The sequence below is a fragment of the Arachis hypogaea genome, chromosome 19 (assembly GCF_003086295.3).
Source record: "Arachis hypogaea cultivar Tifrunner chromosome 19, arahy.Tifrunner.gnm2.J5K5, whole genome shotgun sequence".
NCBI lineage: Eukaryota > Viridiplantae > Streptophyta > Magnoliopsida > Fabales > Fabaceae > Arachis > Arachis hypogaea.
The window spans coordinates 158,365,253-158,386,269 of NC_092054.1; the positions used below are offsets into that span (position 1 = coordinate 158,365,253).

Below are 21,017 nucleotides of genomic sequence, written 5' to 3' on the forward strand. Positions count from 1 at the left end.
ACTATACCAAGAAAACGAAAGATAGACAGCCTTTCAATCTTGCGAAAATCAAATCAAGCTAATATCATATTACTTCTGAGAAAATTAAAAAGAGAATATTTACTGAAATAAAAAAAAGAAAATGAAGAAATAATAAACGCATGATTTAATTGGTAGTTTTGTACCTTGTTTAATCATATATTAATATTATCACATATTAAAGTTGATAATATTAATATTATTTATTTAGTATAATTAATCAATTTATTAAGCATGATTTATTAATAAATGATGTTTGCTTTTTTAATATAAGATACATTTATTAAAGTTCAATCACCAAAAAAAGTTAGAGGCCACTTTAATAAAGACACTAAAAATATCTTTTTTTTTAAAGACGTTTACATGTGTCATGTTATTATTGGATATTTTTATTAAACCGGTTAATAATTTATTTTTTAATAAATTAGAATAAAATTGGTTTATTATAGCAACAGTAATAAACCCAATTGTCTACATTATAATTATTAGACCCGATTTGATCCGATCAAATTACACAATCTAAATCGAATATCTTTAATTTTTTTTATAAAAAAGATAAATATATCCCTAATTTTTTGTTTTGCGGACATTTAAATCCTTAAAAATTTAAAAATACAATTAAATTTCTAAAAAAAATTAGATTTATTGTTATTGTTATAAAAAAAATCGGTTTTATTTTAATTTGTTAAGAAATTAAAAAATAACCAATTTATTAATACGTCTAATAATAATGCGACCCGTAAGCGTTTTTAGGCATCGACCATCCCAAAAAGGTTTTATTAAAGTTGATAAAAAGAAAAAAAAAAAAACTAACTCCGACGTTGTTGCTACAGTTACTGAGCAAATGGAAGCTGCGTACGAACATTTGGATATATTGCTTTCTTCAAAATTGTAAGCAGCTAGAATGCTGTTTCTGTCAAAATTATTTCATAGCTTCATATTATTAACTATTGTTTACTTCAATTTGGAAACGTGTTTGATTCTTAAATCTATATGAGGTTCTTGTTCTATAATTCTTTTGAACACCATGAAAATCTAAAATATCAGATTAATATATTTACTATGTTTATATATTTCCATTGTGGTGCTATTTTGAATCTCCTGATGGGCTAAAAACATTCAGTTAATGGTTATAAATTACTAAATGATACGCCTCTAGATTAAAGCAAAAGGTTCGTTCAATATTGAATAATGAATATAATGTAAAGAATTGTATTGATGTTATGGTTTGTATTTTTTCAATCTTAAAAATTGATGTAATTAAGTTCTATCAGTTCAAATTTATTGTTCAGATTTTTAATAAGTTTTTAGTTTTAAAATATTTGACACTTTGATATTTTAGTGTATTGATAAATTCTATGTATATGGAATTATATCCAAATACATTGAGTTTACTCGTATATTAATATTTAATTAAATTTTATATAAAATAATTTCATACCAACGATGTATATTAATTAATAAATTAAGAATTTAATTTTGATACACTGTCAGTGTAAAGTAGTTTTATATGTATATTCAATTACGTAATACTAATATTATATCAGTAAAAATAATTACATTTCACATTAAATCCATAAATAGTCATCTAAAAAAATGGATATGATTATACGATTGTGTAAAATATCAGTGCATCAAATAAAGCAAATGATGCTAACTATGAAGCACGGACACTTCGTTTAGTTCTGGTGTCTGCGTGTCGGACACATTTCAGACACGACACTTACCGACACTTGTCCGACACGCGTGTCTGTAGTGTCCAACCGTATCTTAATAAAAAATAAAAAAATTATTCCCCAGACACGCTTGGACACACCTAAATACCATCACGTGTCAGCGTGTCCAGTCTTATTCTTAACAGATATTCTTAAAATAAATTTAGATATAATATATATTATTATTTATTAAAATAAAAAATATTTTAAATACTTGATATAATTAAAATAAGACATTAAAAATAATAAAAAATTTTAATTTATATTTTAATATCAATAAAATATCAAAATATCGTTACAATTTATCTAAAAAAAATTTAATATTTTATATATATACGTGTTCCTGTATCATATAAGATTTTAAAATTTGTATATCGATGTGTCTCGTGTCGTGTCTCGTGTCTCTATCAGTCCGTGCATCATAGGATGCTAATGATTTACCTGCATATTCGAGTAGTTAAAGATGCTAATGTTACAATCACATAAAGGATATAATCCCATATTCTCGAAACAACTGAAATCAATTTGAATATGATCAAAGCTAGCTTTTAAACTCAATTGTCCTGGATAAACAATTTGATTGTTTATAATTAAAACCATGAGAAGTATCACGCTGGCCTAATTAAGTTGGGTTTATTATTTGTTGAATAATGAAACACAAACAAGTAGCCAAGTGTTTTATTTGCAAGATAGCAACTTTGCCTTTGGAAACCAATAGATTGTAAACATCAATACGACAAAATCAGAACAAAATCGAGGCTTTTATAGCCCTATAATTCCTATCTACTATCCTATTATTATCGCATTAAGTAATGATTTAAAAACTGCATCATGCTTAGCAACTTGATTAACAGTTCATCTTTAAACTAAGAATTTAATTTCATGTCCTCTTAGCATAAAAAAAGTTTTACATATCCAATTAATCATATATTGATATATTAGTAAAAATAATTAATTTTTATATCTATTATTTAAAAAATATTTCAACGTATAAATTTAATTAGATAATTATATAATTTTTTTATATTCTTTAATATATTAAAATTAAATTCCTTTTTTAATCAAAGGTAAGTACATAAATTTTATTAATAAAATTAAACAGTCCAAATAACTCTATCTTTATTAGACTCATGTAATTTTGTATTGAGAATGATTATTGTAATTTTTCTTAATTTTTATAGAGAAACTTTTTTCAACTTCTCAAAGAATACCTCTTTTTTGTTTTACATTTTTTTCTCTTCTATTACATTGTGCTAATCTCAAAAAAGATTTGTTTTCACTTCAATCTTGAGAAAATCAGAATATTTATAATATTTATTCTGATAAATTTTACTGATCAGAGAGTTTATTTTGAATAGAAGTTTTCATATTTGTTTTGCGAGCATGACAATGTTAAGAATTTTTAAATCTTTGAAATTGAAACTCTTTTTATAATTTCGTCCTATAAAAAATCTTCCATTCAATTTATTGCATCTTTCGTTCAATTTCTCTATAACTCCACTAAAATTAGAACATAATTTTTTGTATCTCTTCAAGTAATATCTCTAAAAATTTAAAACAATTAAAAGTGTAAATAGAAATTACTGTTGTGACGAATTTGATTAGAATTTTTTCTGTCACTAGACGATAAAAGAGTTTTTTTTTCAATTACCATTTTTTAATATTTGTACCATAGTCATAAGTCCTAAATATTTATATTATTATAGTTTCTAACATAAGAAACAAGAAAAATATTGGCTAAATAATCTCGAATGTAGATCAAAAAATTTTTGCTAAAGAAGACTGAGGATTTATTTAGATTTATCTTTTGATTACTGATCTTTTCACACATCTATGAAATTTAGAACAAATTCTAACATTTTTCCTCACTTGATTTACAAAAACGGACTGCAAAAAACAAATGGTTAATTTTTGAAAACTTCTAATTAAGTTTCAATCCGAAAATTCTGTGGAATAGATGAAAAAATTTATCTGCATAAAAAAAAAAATAGAAAGATAAAAGATCAACTTATCTTAACGTTTTACATAGCTTAAAAAAATTGAGATTAACCATCTATAATAACAAAACTGATGATATCATAAATTCTTTAATCCAAACCATCCATCTCTCGTAAAAATTTAATTTCTGAATCGTAGCTCAAACAATATCAACTTATCGTTTATAAATTATTCCCCGAACCCTAAAACCTAATTAATTCATTATATATCCTATCTCCAAATAATTGAATTTATGCAGAACAATACTGACACAATAAGTTTAGGGGTGATCATTCATCAGTACCTTGATTCATTGAAGAAGCATTTTATGTACTTAATCCCTTAGCTTCCTTTTCAAATTTTATATGATTAATTTACTCTTAATTTATTAGTCCTCTTAGCCAGAGACGGATCTAGAAATAGTATCATGGGACCAATAACATATAAAATATTAAAAAATTATGCAAAAAATTATATAATATAAAATGCATTACAAAAATATACTGATAGAGAATATATTTTAAAGTACAAAAAATATATATGTACTTTTTATTAACGAAGTGGTCAATTCCTCATTTCATAAAATTCATCGATAATAGAATTTGTATCAAATTTTTCTACAATTTTCTTTTCAATATAATTAAAAGACAATTAGGAAGAAATTTATTTTTCATTTTGTTTCTGAATTATTGTTCACAATATTCATAGTTGAAAAAAAACTCTCAGTTGTAGTAGTTGAAACAGAAAAAATTAATACTAAATAAATCAAGAAGGACGGTCACAAGAAAAAAAAAATCTACTTGATGAGAATTGAAAAATTTTATTTAATTAAAAAATATTAGTAATAATATCTTTTTATATTTTTTTAATATTGTTACTTACTTTTTAGATATTAAAAATCATTAATATTTAGATTAGACTGAATTTTTATTTATATTAGACTAAATACCAAATAAATTTTTAAAAAAAATAAATCATACTTAATAACTTATTACTATTAATTTTTTTTAAAAAGTCGGACCAGGCCTCCACCCGTCCCCTAAAAGTCCGTTCCTGCTCTTAGCTCTCCCCCCCCCCCCGGCCTACTAGAGTTTTGATACTAATCATAACTCTACCTATATAGCTATTACGTTTTACAGTTATACTCTTTTTTTTTTTTTTTTAAAGGATATGGACGATGACATATAACCAACACATGAATTTCTTTTGGAAAAAGTTACTCCCTTTTTAATCTCTTAAATGATGAAGTATAATTGTACTTAAAAAATTAGAAAAAAGTCATAAGTATCAACGAACCACATGTATGTTTAAATGTGATTCTCTTTTTCGTAAATATTCTCTTGATTATTGACACTTTGGCTTCTCACTTTAGTCCACATTGCACCACACATATATCACAAATTATAGCCGCCACCCCCACATTTTAAAGTACCCATATAAAATACCTAGTCCAAATAAAATAGAGAATACTTATTCGGTTCATATATAACAAAGAAATCTTTTTCACACTTTCTAACCTATATATTCTTGACAAATCCAGTTGCACGTGGCTTTCTTCTGATTCACCAATTATTGCTTATTTATAAAAAATAAATGTGTTGATTTCATAAAAATGAATTTAATTACATATATGCAAATTGCAAATAATAATTATTTTTTACACTTTCTTTTAATCATAAATTATATTTACTTATAATTTTTAAAAATCGTACTAATTGTTTTAAAAATTACCTAAACCATAATATAATATATAGTTGACTAATGGTGAATTTTTTTTTATCACAGAATAAAATCAAAATGATTATAATATGTTAATATTTAACATTTTAAACTTAATTCTAATAAAGTAAAATCTGATAAGTATAATATCAATACTAATTAATATTTGTTCACCACTATTCTGCATCTGAAAGATTCTTAACGCTATTATTAATCAATTATATATATAATTTTCACTCCATGATAAAGAAGAAAATGCATCCAGTTTTAAAATAAATTACAAAAATTTCCTATAATTTAATTAAGAATCGATGGGATTATATTATAAACAAAACATATAATATTTTTTTAATAATTATACTACGTATATGTAAAAAATCAGTTATTAAATAATTTATTATATAAAATATATTAAAATACAAAATAAATATTAAAAATAAATTAAACAACACTTATATTATACATAAATACATAATAACAGATTTATATTTTTTTTTTATGCAAATAGTATTTCTGTTTTTTTTAGTACATAAGTGTGTTGCATTGTTAGGAACCTAATTAAATATTCTGTTAAATCACTAAATAATTCTTAATAACAAATCTACACTATTAAATTATGTAATCCGAAAATCCTAAAAACAAATTAACATATATAGAGGTATTTGCATGGTTTTGAAAAACAAAAATATTTGATAAAAAAATATTAATTAAAAATTACTAAAATTTATTATTTTGACTTTATTTAATATATTTTATAATAAATAAATATTAAATAAAATAAATTTAGACTATTTAAATCGATTTTTTTTGTCTCTTTAATATTATGGTTTTAAAAAATAAAAGTAAAGTAAAATGGGTCAATTCATTTAAACACATTTGTGAGTATTGAAGTTTGTATCTATTATGATGCGCTTGCTCTATACATGCCAAATGGAAAATGACTCACATATACATACGTCTGCAATGGTAACATCTTCCTCTTCCTTCTTCAACCTTCCTAACTAAACATAATTACATTTGGAACACATAAAACTATAAAATGGATAATGTCATTTATACTTTAGATCTATCATGTCACTAGCCCAAACTATAACAAGAAATAAAGGGTTCCACATAGCATTTAATTTTTCTAACTAATGATTCGTTTTCCTAATCACCAGTATCAAATGTTTCCAATAAGTAGATATGTGCAGCTGGCACCTACCCGATACACCAGAAGCAAGCATTCGACAAATGGCAAATTTCCAACAGAAAAAAAGAAAGAAAAAAAAAACTCATATTTATATAAATAGATTTAATTTTGATGCACTACAACTGTAAAATAGTTTTATACGTGTATCTAATTATGTAATTTTACGTCAGTAAAAATAATTATTTTTTATGGTAGAAACTCAGCTGCAGTGGATTTCACGTGAAGTTGATAGTTGAGAACTATTAGATGAAAATTTAGTCAAATTAGTTAAATCATCTAACAGCTCTCAATTATCAACTTCACGTGAAATCGACTGCATCTGAATTTTCACCATTTTTTATATTAACCGTATGAATGATCATTTAAAAAAACAGATATAATTACACGATTGTATAAAATATTTTATATTAACAGAATATAAAAAATAAACTCTTATATAAATATATGTATTATATATGCCAAGATGCTTTTGCTTGTTCTTGAATGCATCATGCATTGCCTATGTGGCCATGCAACTGGTCCCCTCATATAAGCAAAAGCACTCTCTAATTTTCCTTTTGCCTCATCATGTTCACTAATTTTTCTTCTCACATTCACACACAAATATTGAGAGAGAGAAAGAGAAAGAAAGTGTATGTGTTAATAAAAGGGTTCCCCACTTCCTTGGTACAGAACCCAAAAGTTATTAATGCTTGTGTAATATATATAGAAAACACTCGCTATCTATGCTGTGTCTGCAAACTGCATGGTGCTAGTGTTGGCGTGACAATATTCAATTTGCAACCAATTGGGACCACTTTTTTAATTTCTTTCTCCCATGGCCTTTACCTCCCCCTAATATTCCTTCACTTATAGATAACAAATATTACAACACAAAGGATAGAAAAAAAAAAAACTATAGATTAAATTCATATTCACTAATAGTAGTATTGCAATTCTCTTTTTATATATTGCATTCAATTAAAAAAAAAACAAGTATATAAAAAATTATTTATATTATCCATACATCAAAATTAAATTCTAATTCAATTATTCATCTTCTATTAAAATTATACCAACAAAAATATTTAACTAAATAAAAAATATAGTACTTCAGGTAAAGTTGATACTTGATACCCGTTAGATAATTTGATTGATTTGACTCAATTTTCATCTAATCACTTTCAAATATCAACTTTACGGTGAAGTCGATTTTAGCTGAGTTTTTCTTACCCTGGACTCTGCTATATATAATAGTACTTCCTCCAACTCTCTTCTCCATCCAAACCCTAACCAAAGCAGCATAGAAACTCTCTGTATCTTTTCCCTATGACTCTCATAATCATTCATCACCGTAGAGAGTTCTTTCCAGCATCATCATCGATGATCATGCACCACTACAAGTTGAAGCTGCCAGCATGATCTTAACTTTCCCTCTCCTATGATTTGTTGGGGTGAGATCAGATCATGTGGCAGTTTCACCTAGTTGTTGGAAGCATGAATTAAGGAACCCTAGTCTTTCTTTTCCCACTCTACTCTTTTGTAAAATTACCAACGCACATGTATGTACAGGTGTCTCTATATAGTGATGATTATATATATATATATATATACACACATATCCTCTTCTTGTTTTTCTCATAATCTGCAGGCTTTTCTATAAGTACTATCGATCTCTCTCGTGCTTTCTCTTGTCCCTTTAATTTTTTATTCTATTTTTTGAGTATAACAATATAATCAAAGAGATAATATAAGATATTAATTACTATTTGTTATTGTGTTGCTTGTTCAATTTGAATAATAATTAAGGTTTAGGCATGATATGATTGTTAGGGTTTTGAGAAACAGGAATTGATGCATTGTGCGGCTCGGTGCATTATATTCACGATTTTAAGATCCAATTCGTGCTTTGGTCACCGAGCCTTCTTGACATTGGAGATTGATATGCCACTTACAATTTATTATAATCTTTTTGGTTAAATTTATCGATTTGAGCTGAGTTTCTATGCCGTTACATACATAATACCCTTTTATCTTTTCTTGTTTTTTGTTGTTTATATATATATGGCCCTGAAATTAGGGTTCATAATAATAGTCTACACGGTATATATATAGTTTCTGGATTTATTTCTAAGGTCCTCTGAACTATTTTACCCTGAAGTTTAAACACAATCTGGCATTCACCATGCACTTAATTAGGGTTTTCTTTCCTTAATTAATTTTTAATTTGTTCTTATTGGCTTAGTTAACTTATGTGATTTAATTTACTGCAAATTTAAAATGCATATATGGCTCATCACATCCACCACTGAGTACTAATTAAGCCAATGAATGATGCTACTTGGTCTGAGAAAAACGCTCAAATGGGACAAAGTTACTATTCCATTGCTGAAGTCATGGTAGATTCTCAATATCTCAATGTACTTTGCTCATCTTGCTAGGATCTGTGTATGTACATATACACCTTTTTCTTGGCAGTTTTCACATTGGATCATTCATTCCTAGCTAGAGAAATTGGTTTGAATTTCATTGGAATAGTAGTATCACATGAACAATCTATTGATTATGTCATGTTGAGCATCAAGTGTGAAGTGTGCAGATTGATTTCTGACAAGAAAAGGGTAGCCTAAGCAAGAAGCAGCACCACCATATATGTCTCCATCATCATATAATAAAATCAACTGGTCGTTGTTGTTGTTGATGTAGCTGTAGATGTTTACTTGTTTGTTTGCTTTTCCTCTTCTTGTTCTCTTCTTTGTCCATTTTTGGTTCTCAAGGGATTTTTCTTTGGGCTTGAAGCCCTCTTTCTTTGTTTTTCCTTTTGGTAAGATTCCACATAGCTTTCAATCTGCAAAGAGTACCTAATATACACAATGTGTCAGTGGTTTTGATTCTCCCAATTTTTTCCCTTCTGTCTTTATCTATTAATTGTTATTACTAGACATGTTATAATAATGAATCTCATCTTAATTCTGGTTGTAGTTTTTTTATGCACATCATGTAAGGTCTCACATCGGTTGGGGAGGAGAACGAAGCATGCCTTATAAGGGTGTGGATACCTCTCCTTAGCATGACATGTTTTGACGAGTGAGTGTGAGAGGTTTTGGCTGGTCTGGGCTGTTACACATCACTCTTATACTGTGAAATGACACATTACTGGACTATATTGTAAAATTCATAACCTCTTGCTTCAACAAATATTATTATACCTACACAATTGAGATTTTGATTTCTAAATATGAGTAACTGACAGATATTAAACAAGAACAATGCCTTTCATATATAGTATTGTTGTAGTGTTTGCACTCTCCAAAACATGCATTTTACATTTTAAAATAAAGCTTCATTTATTGCTAAATTTGGCAAGAGAATAGACAATTGGATTCGTATAGGTAATTAAGTGCATATGGTTGAGTTTAACCTAACTTCTGAATCAAAGATTGTGTTAATTATTGATAATTTTTCTATTTTTAATTGTAATAATATCGAGAAAATTATTAATAATTGGAATTTAGTTTTAAATTAATGAGTGGTTGAATAATTGTGGACTGAGAATGCATAAGAAAACTAATAATTTGGACAACATAAGAGACGAAAATTAATGTGTGTTATGTAGTGTATCAAAATTAATTAGATAATGTAATAATAAATGCACAGACAATAATGGATAATGGGAATAATAATAAGGAGATATAAAAAACGTAAATGGGAAAATTAAAGTAATTAACTTTGGGAAAACTAACATGGCCTAGTCTATTAAATCAGATTAAATAAACTTATTAAGCATATGCCTGGGCTTGAAGAATATTATATATGAAGGCAAAATTCATAAAAAGGTCCCCTACTTTTGGAACTTTAATTTTATTAAAATCTCATTCATTATTATGAACATAACTTTAATTTGTTTATCATATTTCTATGCTTATATACCCACCATTAATTAAGAGAACAGGCAGGTTTTGTATAAAACAATGGGAAATTGGGAAGTCTCGGAGGCAGTCCCAATATTTTAATTTAAATAAATATATTATTCATCCCTTAGCTTGATCCCCCATTAAAGGATCTGAGTTGCCATAAGCAAAACTTTTTAATAAATAAATAATTATTTAGCTAGAAGTAAATAATGTTGGTTTCTTTTTAACCTAACAATAGCTTAATTAGTTTCGGATAGTGTTTTCTTTGAAAAAAAAAAATATTAATGTAAGGTCTGAGAAACATGAACCATATCTGCTTTTGTTGGAAAAGTTGTGGCCGAAAGAGCTACATCTATCATTAATAACTTCAACTACATAGCCCTAGTTTTCAATGAAATTAAAGACTGCTATACATATATAATATGGTAGGAGAATTTTATAAATTCAATTCATTTGGATTATTATTATTATCAGAGTAAATATCATTTTCCATCTCTAATCATTTTTCTGATAGACTTTTTACTTCTTAAAAAATTTAAACACCTAAATCGGTCCCTATCTACTTTGATATATGTATGTTTCAGTCTGGTTAGGGATCGAAAATGACATTTACTCAAAGTAGACAGAGACTAAAACATACATATATCAAAGTAGATAAGAATCAATTTTAGTGTTTAAATTTTTTAAGAGGTGAAAAATTTATCAAACAAATGATTAGAAATAATAAAGGGCATTTACTCTTATTATTATATCCGTAAAGTAGTATGCATGCATTTGTTCCTCCTATTAGGAAGTCAATATTATTAAAAGAGAAAATTAATCTTGTTTCTGTGATATGCAAGATCGAATAAAGTAGTTTATAATGATAAGGATTAAGTTTGAGTCTAGGTTCAACCCCTTCTTGCACAAAAAGAATGTGAATTATATATATATATATATATATATATATATATATATATATATATATATATATATATACACACACGAGAGATTGGCAAAAATTATATGTATATTCGCACCAAGTAGAATATCACATCTCTTAGGTAATAGCCTAAGAATGTGCCACACAAGTAAAGCCTTGGATTTTCTCATTTTAATTTTTGTTGGGATCAGTGAATCAATAACTTAATATATAAGTTGATAGCGAATATTTGTGCATTGTTATTTTTAAGAAGTTATTAACTCTTGTGCAGTTAACTCTTTGGAAATAAATTGCTAATAAGATATTAAGAAGTTATTCATGTTTTATGAATTGGTGGTTATTTTTAGGAACATATTTTCATGTCACAATTATATTTAGTATCAGTCAATTATATTTAATAAAATATGCTAAATTATGTAACAATTTATAATATAGTTTACGTGAAGACATTTTCATAGAAGTAGCTATCTTATAAAACAATGTCTAGCATAACTAAAGTAGTACAGCTATTTTTTCATCTTTTGTATATATCTGAATATAAATTATTAGTGAAACAATAAAACATTTTTAATTTTTTGGAAAATTTAAAAACCTTTTTTTCTTCTTCTTTGAGGGGTTAGATAACAATGGATATTTTATATTGGGCCATAGGAAACCAATGAATGTTATGGAACTGATCTGATCCAAGCCCATCTCGAAAATATGAAATCCAACCCAAAAATAAGAATCTACAGGCCACCATTTTTTTTTTTTTTGGTAACTAGGCCACCATTTTTTTTTTATTAGCTAAGATATCGACTATTGATCAAGTCCTTTTGGTTTAAGCGAGAGATGGTATTAATAATGGTGAAAATTAGGATGCAGTCAACTTTTTCGTGACATTAAATAATTTAATTTATTTAACTAAATTTTTATCTTCCATTCTTAATTATCAACTTCACTTGAGTTTAGTCACCAAAAAAAAAAAAACTTCACTTGAGTTTCAACTATTAATGAATGCTTTAAAACACTTGTTAGCTAATTATTTTCGTGCATTAATGATTAGGGGTGAGCACAAGTCGGTTTGGTTCGGGTTTATGATAAAATTAGAATCGAACCAATCAAAATGTAATTGATTCGGATTTATATTTTTTGTACATGTACTCGAACCAAACCAAACCGATTAAGAACGGATTGGTTCGGTTCGGGTAATTGGGTACTCGATGACTTTGAAATTCATAAAAAAAAAAAACCAAATTTTTATCTTAAAAATTCAACAAGTACAACAAACATGTAACATCAATAGAAATAATCCAAACATGTTAAACACCAAATACATTAAAAACTAAACTCTTTAAAATCCAAACATATTAATAATGAATAATCATTGTCTAATGGAAAAACCATATATATTTTTTATTTTTTTAATTAATTAATATATGATCGGGTTCGCGAGTTAGTTCGAATTCCACACCCCCAAAACCGATACCCGAACCAATCACTAATAAAAGCCATCGATTTGGTTCGGGTTAGATCTGATTACCCATTGGTTTCAAAACCAATTTAATTGATTCGGTTCGAATTTGGATGGGTAATCGGGTACCCACTACCCGTGCTCACCCCTATTAATGATATCTTTGGGTAATATATCCGGTTTTGTATTATTTTAATTTAGCTATGGTGGTGGTGAATTAAGTACAAAAATATTGGAAATTTCCTAATCTTGATCTATAAAGGCCTTGAGGCAAAATTTTCTACAATGATGATTACAACACTATTGATCTTCAAAGTCAAATACTACTACTACTTCCACTTGTAGGGAAATCTAGACTAAGCCTCTATTAAGGACTATAATCATGGATCTATAAAACTTAAACTAGCTACCACTAATGTACAAAGCTAATATGAAATGATGATGAACACTGCACTCCATAATCATCTACCAATCTCAACAGTAAAACATTACTCTCTTCACATTCTCTTTCAAGGCTGGCAGTGGCTTCACACCACACTCTCCGGTTGCTCGAGTTCCCTTCGACCCTCCACGACCGCCACTGTTACCACCACCTGTAGAGTCATTCTCTTGCATATCTGGCTCCATATAGAAACGTGCTCTAAATGCTGCTAAATGTGCATAATATGCTGGAGGAACTGCACAAGAAGAAAATTCAGCTAAACAATCCAATACCTGTGCTTAGTACTATACTACTATTATGCATAAAACAAATAGGCTTACCAACTGATACAGATCGAGTACATCTAGCATATGTGTAACACAGATTGTTTGTCAAAGATTGAATTCCATCTGCTGTGAAGTTGTTTTCATCCCACAGAACATGATAATGGGCAGGCCTACTTGTACCCTGCATATTAATAGTTGTAAGCAAACTCATGAATTCATTCACATTCTAATGATATGTGGTTTTTAGTTACAAGGGAGAAAATAAAAAAGCTCTACCTGAATGCCAGCATGACTGCATAGATAGAAATCAAATTCTGTTGGATGGCATATTTTAGAATCAACAACAGTTCCTGAAAAGACATTATTGTTATTATTAATACCAGAAAATTCAGCAATGCACTTATATATTGTACATAAGCATGTTAGGAATATTCTCAATTTACCAGGCATTATATTCCCACTCTTATCTGTACTGCTCCTGTCCCGGTGGTTGTTAGCGAATAACCGTGTATGATGTCGTTTTTGTACAACTATGAAAGTTACCGGAGGCTGATAGTTTGGTTCTAAGGAAGCACATGCCTGCATAACATGTTGCATCTCAGAACATGTCTTTGTCAAAAAGAAATGTAAATGTAAATCACATTAAGAAAATGATTCTCACCTTCCGGATTGCATCTAATTCATAAAGGAGAACTTGGTAAAATTGTCCTTCACTTACACCATCCCTGTTCAAATGTCATCATAACACACTGGTGAGTAACACTATCATCAATCTAGAATGTAAAATATAAACCTGAATCAGAGCTTAAAGATACTGACCTGTAAAATATAATCCTTAGTGGCTTTTGCCCTGTCGCCTTTCTAAACGAAACCAACAAATCTCTGCACAAAAAGGGACACCTGAGAATTAAATACTATGGCCTAATGATATTACATAACAACCTACATCAACCTTCAAAACTTAGATAAGTAAAATTTATATTACTATTACCGGATCATGCCACCGCTGACTGTGCCACGAACAGGATCGTGCCAAGTTTTGTACAAATCTTGTATAAGCTCCTGTCTATGAGCTTGAGCACACACTAAACCAGCATATTTTGTCACTTCAGGCCAGTCCTGGGATGCTACTACCTATAAATTGCATAACCAAAATTAGTCACCAAGATTGTTTCGCAATGATAATTGCAATGCTTTTCAAAGAGAATGGAAGATTGATTAGATCAATACAGCAGCTATTGAAGGGCTAGAGTCTTCTCCATTTTCAGGGTGAGTAACATCTGCTCCGAATATTATGGTTGGTATGTCACTAACCAACGGTATTCTGCAGCTTACAGCATCTAGAAGAACAGTGTTTCTACCTCCCATCTGCATCAAGAGGGGAAAATAAAACAATTAGCACAAGTTTGTAGTAGAATTCAATGTTTTACTAGCAAATTTGCGGTATAATGTGAATGGTAGCAGACATACCTTAACATTGATCTTTAGAGATACATTTGCCAAGTACTGTTTGGTGATCTTGAAGACATGTTTTGTCAGACAGCATTGTGAAATTAAACCAAGGTCAGTTTCACAAATACGCTTGAGATCACCTGAAAATAAATAAGGATTAATACAAGTACCAAATAGCAACCTTTCATTAATTCTTGTAGAATAATCAGTAACTAATGTAGCTTACCATATAGAGATCCATTGTTGTCAGGCAATATTGCTAACAAAAGCTCCAACTCTTTCCCTTTAGTTTTGTTCGTCGACACATGATAAACATGCTTTAAAGCTTTCTCTACCTGCTCTGGCTTGGCATTGTAGATGGGAATGACAGGCTCTGGATTGAATTCCTAAAGAAAATTCCATGTTACTAGACCTCAGAAAACCAGCTTCCATGCTTGAAAGTTCAAAACAAAAGATCAAAGAAAAAAGCATATTGAAAACTACCATGCCAGACACTTGACACATTTGAGCAAGCTCATGACAAAATGTGCGAGCAACACTATCTTGCACACTCCGCGAAAAGTTAATGCACGCCCACCGGCTAACAGTCATTCCATTAATCATTTTCTGTATCATCCAAGAATTCGGAAACAGAATTAGTATTGAAAGTTATTACAAAAGTCTCCAGACCAAACAAATTATTATGGTTATATCTATACTACAAGACTCCTTCATTTTCTAGTGTATCTAGAACATGATTTGTAATTGAAAGATACTATTTCGAGGCTAAATCATGACGGATAATTGTAATTCTGGAGCACACTACCTTGTTCATCATGTTCCACTGACCAACTTGGGGTAAACAGTTCTTTTCTTTCCCACTTTCATGGTATTTAAGCTGCAGTTCACAAGTGCTACAAATCAATGAATAGTAGTGAAAAAGATATATCACATTTTCAGAATGCTACATGCAACACAATCCAGATAAATAGATGGAGAAACACATTACCCAAGGGGCAGGAAGAATTCGTGCTTCAACAGAAGCTAGCTTTTCACTGATTTTAAGACCAAATTCCTTTGCATAAGGATCTTCATTATAAGAATTATGTTGCACCGTCTGCATGGATTACCAAAGAATAAACAACAGATGCATGAATAGAAGAACATTGTGCTTTTTGTTATGAAGTTTTGGTTTCAAATACCCGTAAGATGTCATTTTCGCGATCGCGTGGTCTCTGGCAAGTAACTTTGAGCAGTGCAGTAATTTGCTTCTCATTCAATCTTTTTGTATACCTTTGCCCCTCCACAATTTTACAGGCCTGAGAAGCCAAAATCCATGTAAGAATAGACAAAAGAATCATTATTAAAAACAAGAGAGGTTGCTTCACTATGAAGTAACTTCCCCTACCTCCATGGGTAAGTAGTTTGCCTTCTTTTGGTTTCCTACTTGAAGGCAAGGAAGGTGAGTGTATTGAATAGTGAAACCATACATCTCTTGAAAGTATTCAACCACTGACTTCATAGTTGAGTTCTCATCAACAGGGAACCTAAAAGAAGCACATCTTCATATTAAGTCATCAACTATGAAATCATTTTACCATAGCCTCATACTAGAAAGAGAAATAACATACACAAGTTCTCTTGTTGGTTGAGAAGTCAATCCTGAAACGCGATATTTCCTTCTTACACTTCCTCTGTGTGTTACTTCAACCTTAACTCCTCTAAGGGCTTTCTTAATCTGTTAGGCACCACAAATTATCTTTATAATATAAATTCACCAATATTAATGACAAATAGTAAGCCTTATCAAGCTATGCCTATATCAGTTAGTTATCAGTACCTTAATGCGATCAGCATCCGACAGTGGCCTTGAAAGAACATCTTTCCCTAATAGTTGGCCAACAAATTCTACTACTGGAAGAGGCTCAATGAATGCAGCAGAAGCCATGTCTATGAAGTATGAAATAAACAAACAGAATGAAGAGATATGAAAGGTTAAATACTTAATTGTACTTCCATACTTGTATGTAAGAAATGGTTATTAATTGTAAGTTACATACCAATATTGAGGGAAAGGCCCATCTGAGTAGGCCTTATGCTCTGGTAGAATCCACACCATGATTCCAACCCCTCTCCAAGCCGTTGAGGTGTTCTAATATCAGGTGAAAAGAAGGACCTCCCAATGGGGCAGTACCTTAAGTTAGAAGAAAACAAATGAAGCCTTTGTTAGATATAAGCCTCAAAATTCCAACCGTATTATCATCACCATTCATTGAAGTTCAAAAATTCAAAGCCTCAAACACACAAGTACCTCTTAGTTGATAGCTCTCTCAGTACAATATCAAGAATCTGAAGTGCCTCCTGTGGTGCATCAGCTCGCTTGCCGGCTAGAAACTGGCCCAAGTGATGCAAGTTTGCACGAGCAACAAACTTGATCACCACCCTATATTCCCTTTCCCTTCTGAAAAATTGTCACATGTCATTAGTTGAAATTGAACTCATTCAATAGTAACATTTGTCTTAAAATCTTTCTAAACATTTGTCTCAAATACTAAATGAGTACTCTTAAATCTTGTAACTTTAAAAATCAATAAATTCTTCCATAAAATAATTAAGAAGGTTAATAAAAGGAACTCTTAGGAGTACTAATCAAAAAGTCCTATTTCTTTAAACAATGGTATCGTCAAAGTACAATAGAGAGAGAGAGAGAGAGAGAGAGAGAAAAATAAGCAGATAAAGAAAGAAAGAGAATGTAGGAAGTGATTAAGGGTCCATTAATAAATGCATACTTGGGGCCATTAACTCCATCATCATTATCATCAAGAAGCTTTATCTTAAATTCTCTCCAGGCAAAGGGAAGCTGGCCAGCAGTGTACAGACTTTTCCTGCCATCATAAGCAGGAAGCCTCATCCCCAAATCAGACTCTTTGTAAAGCCTCACAAGTTCTGCTATTATGGACCGATTTACTGCTCTTGAACTCACTTCTGGGCTAATTGTTACCTGTGCAAAAGCAACACCCATCATTATGATGGCATTAAATTATGGCATAGGGTGAATAAGAGTAGGAACAAAACTACAATAGCCTTAGGCCAAAAATTTCAAAAGTCTCATAAATGGCATTACTACAAGAAAAAAAGACCAAGATAGCAGAAACCCCTATAAGTGGAAAATCACAGGATGATCTTAAATGCTCTCTTTCTCTCTCCCATAGAGGGGCCCTATCATATCAATATGTCACTCTAAGAAATCTTAAAAGAGTGATATTAAGTGGCAAGGGAAAAAAAGGAGGAGGGAGGAAGGCTTACATCATATTGGTTCAAGTCCTTGTCCGGTAGCTCAGCAAAGAAGTGATTAGCCTTGACAATGCATTTTGTCCCAACTTGTCCATAGCCAGGCCTGCGAGCAAAGCTCAAGGATTTGCTTGAAGTGGGAAAACCCATGTCTGTTATGTTACCACCATCACCACCACTGATCTTGCAGCCATTCTCAACATTATTACTATTAATCCCATTTGCTGTCACAGGAGGAGGAGCAGCACCAGCAGTGCAGGGCCTGCAACTTGGTCTCATCAAAATCTCTCCTTGATCAGATTTTCTCCCACCTCTGCCCCTTCTTCTCCCTTTGTTTCTTGGTTGAGGTGATGACTGGTGGTTGTGGTGGTGGTGGTTGTTGTTGTGCTGCTGGTGGTTCTCTTGTGGTGGTGGTGGTGGTGGTCCTTTTCCATTTTGTGCAGCTTTTGGTGCCTTATTCATGTGGTTCTGAGAATGGGGTTTAATCACAATGTGTTGCTCAGAGCTTTCTTTCATCTGCCTCACTGGCATGTTTGGCTTTGTTGATCACTGGAATTTGTAAACCAAAAATCACACCAACTTCACTTAAAGACTCTTCTCTGATCTTTTTATATAATTATTTATGTCTGCGAATGAAAAAGTAAGCGATTGTTTGAGGTAAGATGACAGAAAGTAATGATGGAAAATGCTGTCAATAATGGTAATGTGATGATGCATGCAAGTTGGAAAAGACAATTATTGTAAGAGTGAAAGGAACTGAAAACTGGCATGGCCTTGTTTAACTAGACAAGCATTACCCTTCTCTTGCAAAAAACTGAAACACTCCAAAACTATTCACCCATGTTTCATTCAACAAGCAAACCCAAAATAGCCATGGAGGTGTGTAGAACCAAAAGACCTAAACAGGGAAGAAAAAAAAAAAGAGTAAAGTATGAAAAGACAAACAAGACAAGGAAATCTCAATGCAGTTTTGCAGCACAGGAAATTAACACCACATGCCAAGGAAGTGCAAAGAGAAAACAAAAAGAAAACCAATTGGATTGTTCATGTACCAATGAGCATGAGGGAAGAAAGTGAAGAGTTACTAGTATAAAACCAGAAAATGGAAAAACCCAGAAGACAAAAGCAGGTGCATAGGTTTGTCCCCTACCATTACCAACACGACGAAGAGATACAAACAGAGTGAAGGGGATTTTAGATGAAGAGGGAGGAGGACAAATTTGGAAGCAGAAGAGTAGACAAAAAAAATAGAGAAGGAACAAGAAGAATAAAACAAAAACGAAGGACAATATCCGATCCTAACTAAGACAAGAGACAAGGCCTGGTAGCCAAAATCAGTATCTACAACATTTTGTTTCTCACCAAGAAAAAAAAGAGGATGCTAGTTAGTTCAAAAAACAAATAAGGTTGAGACTTTGAGAAGGTGAGAAGCTGAACCTGGTTGAGGAAGAAGGGAAGTGTTGATGAATGATGAATATAAATCTTATAGAAAGATAGAGATAGATACATAGATAGAGATACACGCATGCAAGTGCAACAAAGAGGGAAGGTAGGCAGCCACCACTTTTTGATCACGTGTAAAAGCCTTTCTCTGCTTCCTTTTCCTTCTTTTGCCTTTAAAACTTAAACTAGTTTTAGCTTAGTTCACTTCACTTCTTCTTGGTTTCCCCCAAGCTCTCTCTATAAGCATGGACCATTCCCTATTTCCTTAATATAATATAATAATAACATTAAGAAGAAGAATAATAAGTCCAAAAGAGTTGCTGAGGGGATTGTAAGATGTAACAGCAATCATGTTACGAAGAAGAATAATTTCAACTTGCAGTGCCTCTCTCTCTTTCTTCCCTTGCAGTCACTTCAGCTTCTCCCTTGCTTCTTCTTCTATATTTTCTCAAATTTATATATTATTATTATTATTTATTTTCTCTCCAACCTATGCAAATAAATTGTGTTGTGTTAATTTCTGATGCTGAGTTAAGCCACTACCACTAGTTCACTTTTGTAAGACTTGTAACGGTCCAATTCTTTTTTCTTTTTATATGAATATAAATAATAGTGAATGTGAATGCATGATGATGTTTTGGGAGCATAGGAGGAAATGATATCAATCAATGGTGAGAAATAAAACTAAGTTTTGATGATTATAATTTGGAAAGTTGGCATTGCAGATTGGAAATATGGTCCACGAATGATTACCTTTTTGACCCCAATAGTACTCCACAACCTACTTTATATATTATCTCTTTTGCTTTTTCTACTGCTGCATGCCACACATTACCTATCATGTTTCCCATGCCCAAATTCCTCCCTAAACATTGTTTATATGTAATAATTAATAATATGGCATGCCAAGTTTTCTAGTTGCTTTTCTTTATTATTGTTAGTATATCAACTATCTTACTAATTTAATTTTGATAATTATAAATCCAAAAAATAATAATAGTCCTCTCCTACCCATGATGATGAGTCTCTGAGCACTAAACAGAAGGGTCTTGTTTAATTTACATGGTTTTGGTTGCATGCTCATCATGGTCATCATCACAAGGCTCCATAGTCCATAGCACAATGCACAACACTACATTATTAAGAGAGAGAGAGAGAGAGAGAGAGAGTGGGATTTTTTTTTTTTTGTAAGGAAGCATGGGCTTGTTTTTATTTTACCTATTATATATATATAATTATATATCATGCACATAAA

The 21,017-nt window shown here is 30.5% G+C and overlaps 1 protein-coding gene across 13 annotated transcripts; it reads right to left on the minus strand.

Annotated features, from left to right (window-relative positions):
• Positions 1-13,119: 13,119 nt before the first annotated feature.
• On the minus strand, positions 13,120-20,327 carry LOC112775600 (protein argonaute 10). Of its 13 annotated transcripts, none has more exons than XM_072226566.1 (23): positions 19,372-20,192; positions 19,117-19,217; positions 18,335-18,945; positions 17,818-18,029; positions 17,340-17,489; positions 17,089-17,222; positions 16,869-16,978; positions 16,660-16,766; positions 16,437-16,575; positions 16,231-16,347; positions 16,038-16,145; positions 15,855-15,926; positions 15,533-15,655; positions 15,276-15,435; positions 15,068-15,189; positions 14,828-14,965; positions 14,589-14,731; positions 14,417-14,479; positions 14,259-14,322; positions 14,041-14,176; positions 13,874-13,947; positions 13,652-13,778; positions 13,120-13,566 (listed from the first exon to the last, which is right to left on the minus strand). In XM_072226566.1, the coding sequence occupies exons 3-23, from the start codon at positions 18,848-18,850 to the stop codon at positions 13,364-13,366; spliced, it is 3,018 nt and encodes a 1,005-aa protein (XP_072082667.1). In that variant the 5' UTR covers positions 18,851-18,945; positions 19,117-19,217; positions 19,372-20,192; the 3' UTR covers positions 13,120-13,363. The 13 variants fall into 13 exon arrangements, with proteins under 13 accessions (XP_072082667.1, XP_072082674.1, XP_072082669.1 ...); XM_072226573.1 differs by having other exon boundaries at positions 18,335-18,868; positions 19,757-19,797; XM_072226568.1 differs by having other exon boundaries at positions 19,682-19,762.
• Positions 20,328-21,017: the final 690 nt, after the last annotated feature.

Coding starts and splice junctions, on each gene's coding strand:
- LOC112775600 (XM_025819352.3), bottom strand. CDS start 18,850: ATGCCAGTGAGGCAGATGAAAGAAAGCTCTGAGCAACACATTGTGATT. Junction 16,979..17,088: donor GGGCCTTTCCCTCAATATTG/GTATGTAACTTA, acceptor CATACTTCATAG/ACATGGCTTCTGCTGCATTC. Junction 13,779..13,873: donor GCAGTCATGCTGGCATTCAG/GTAGAGCTTTTT, acceptor ATTAATATGCAG/GGTACAAGTAGGCCTGCCCA.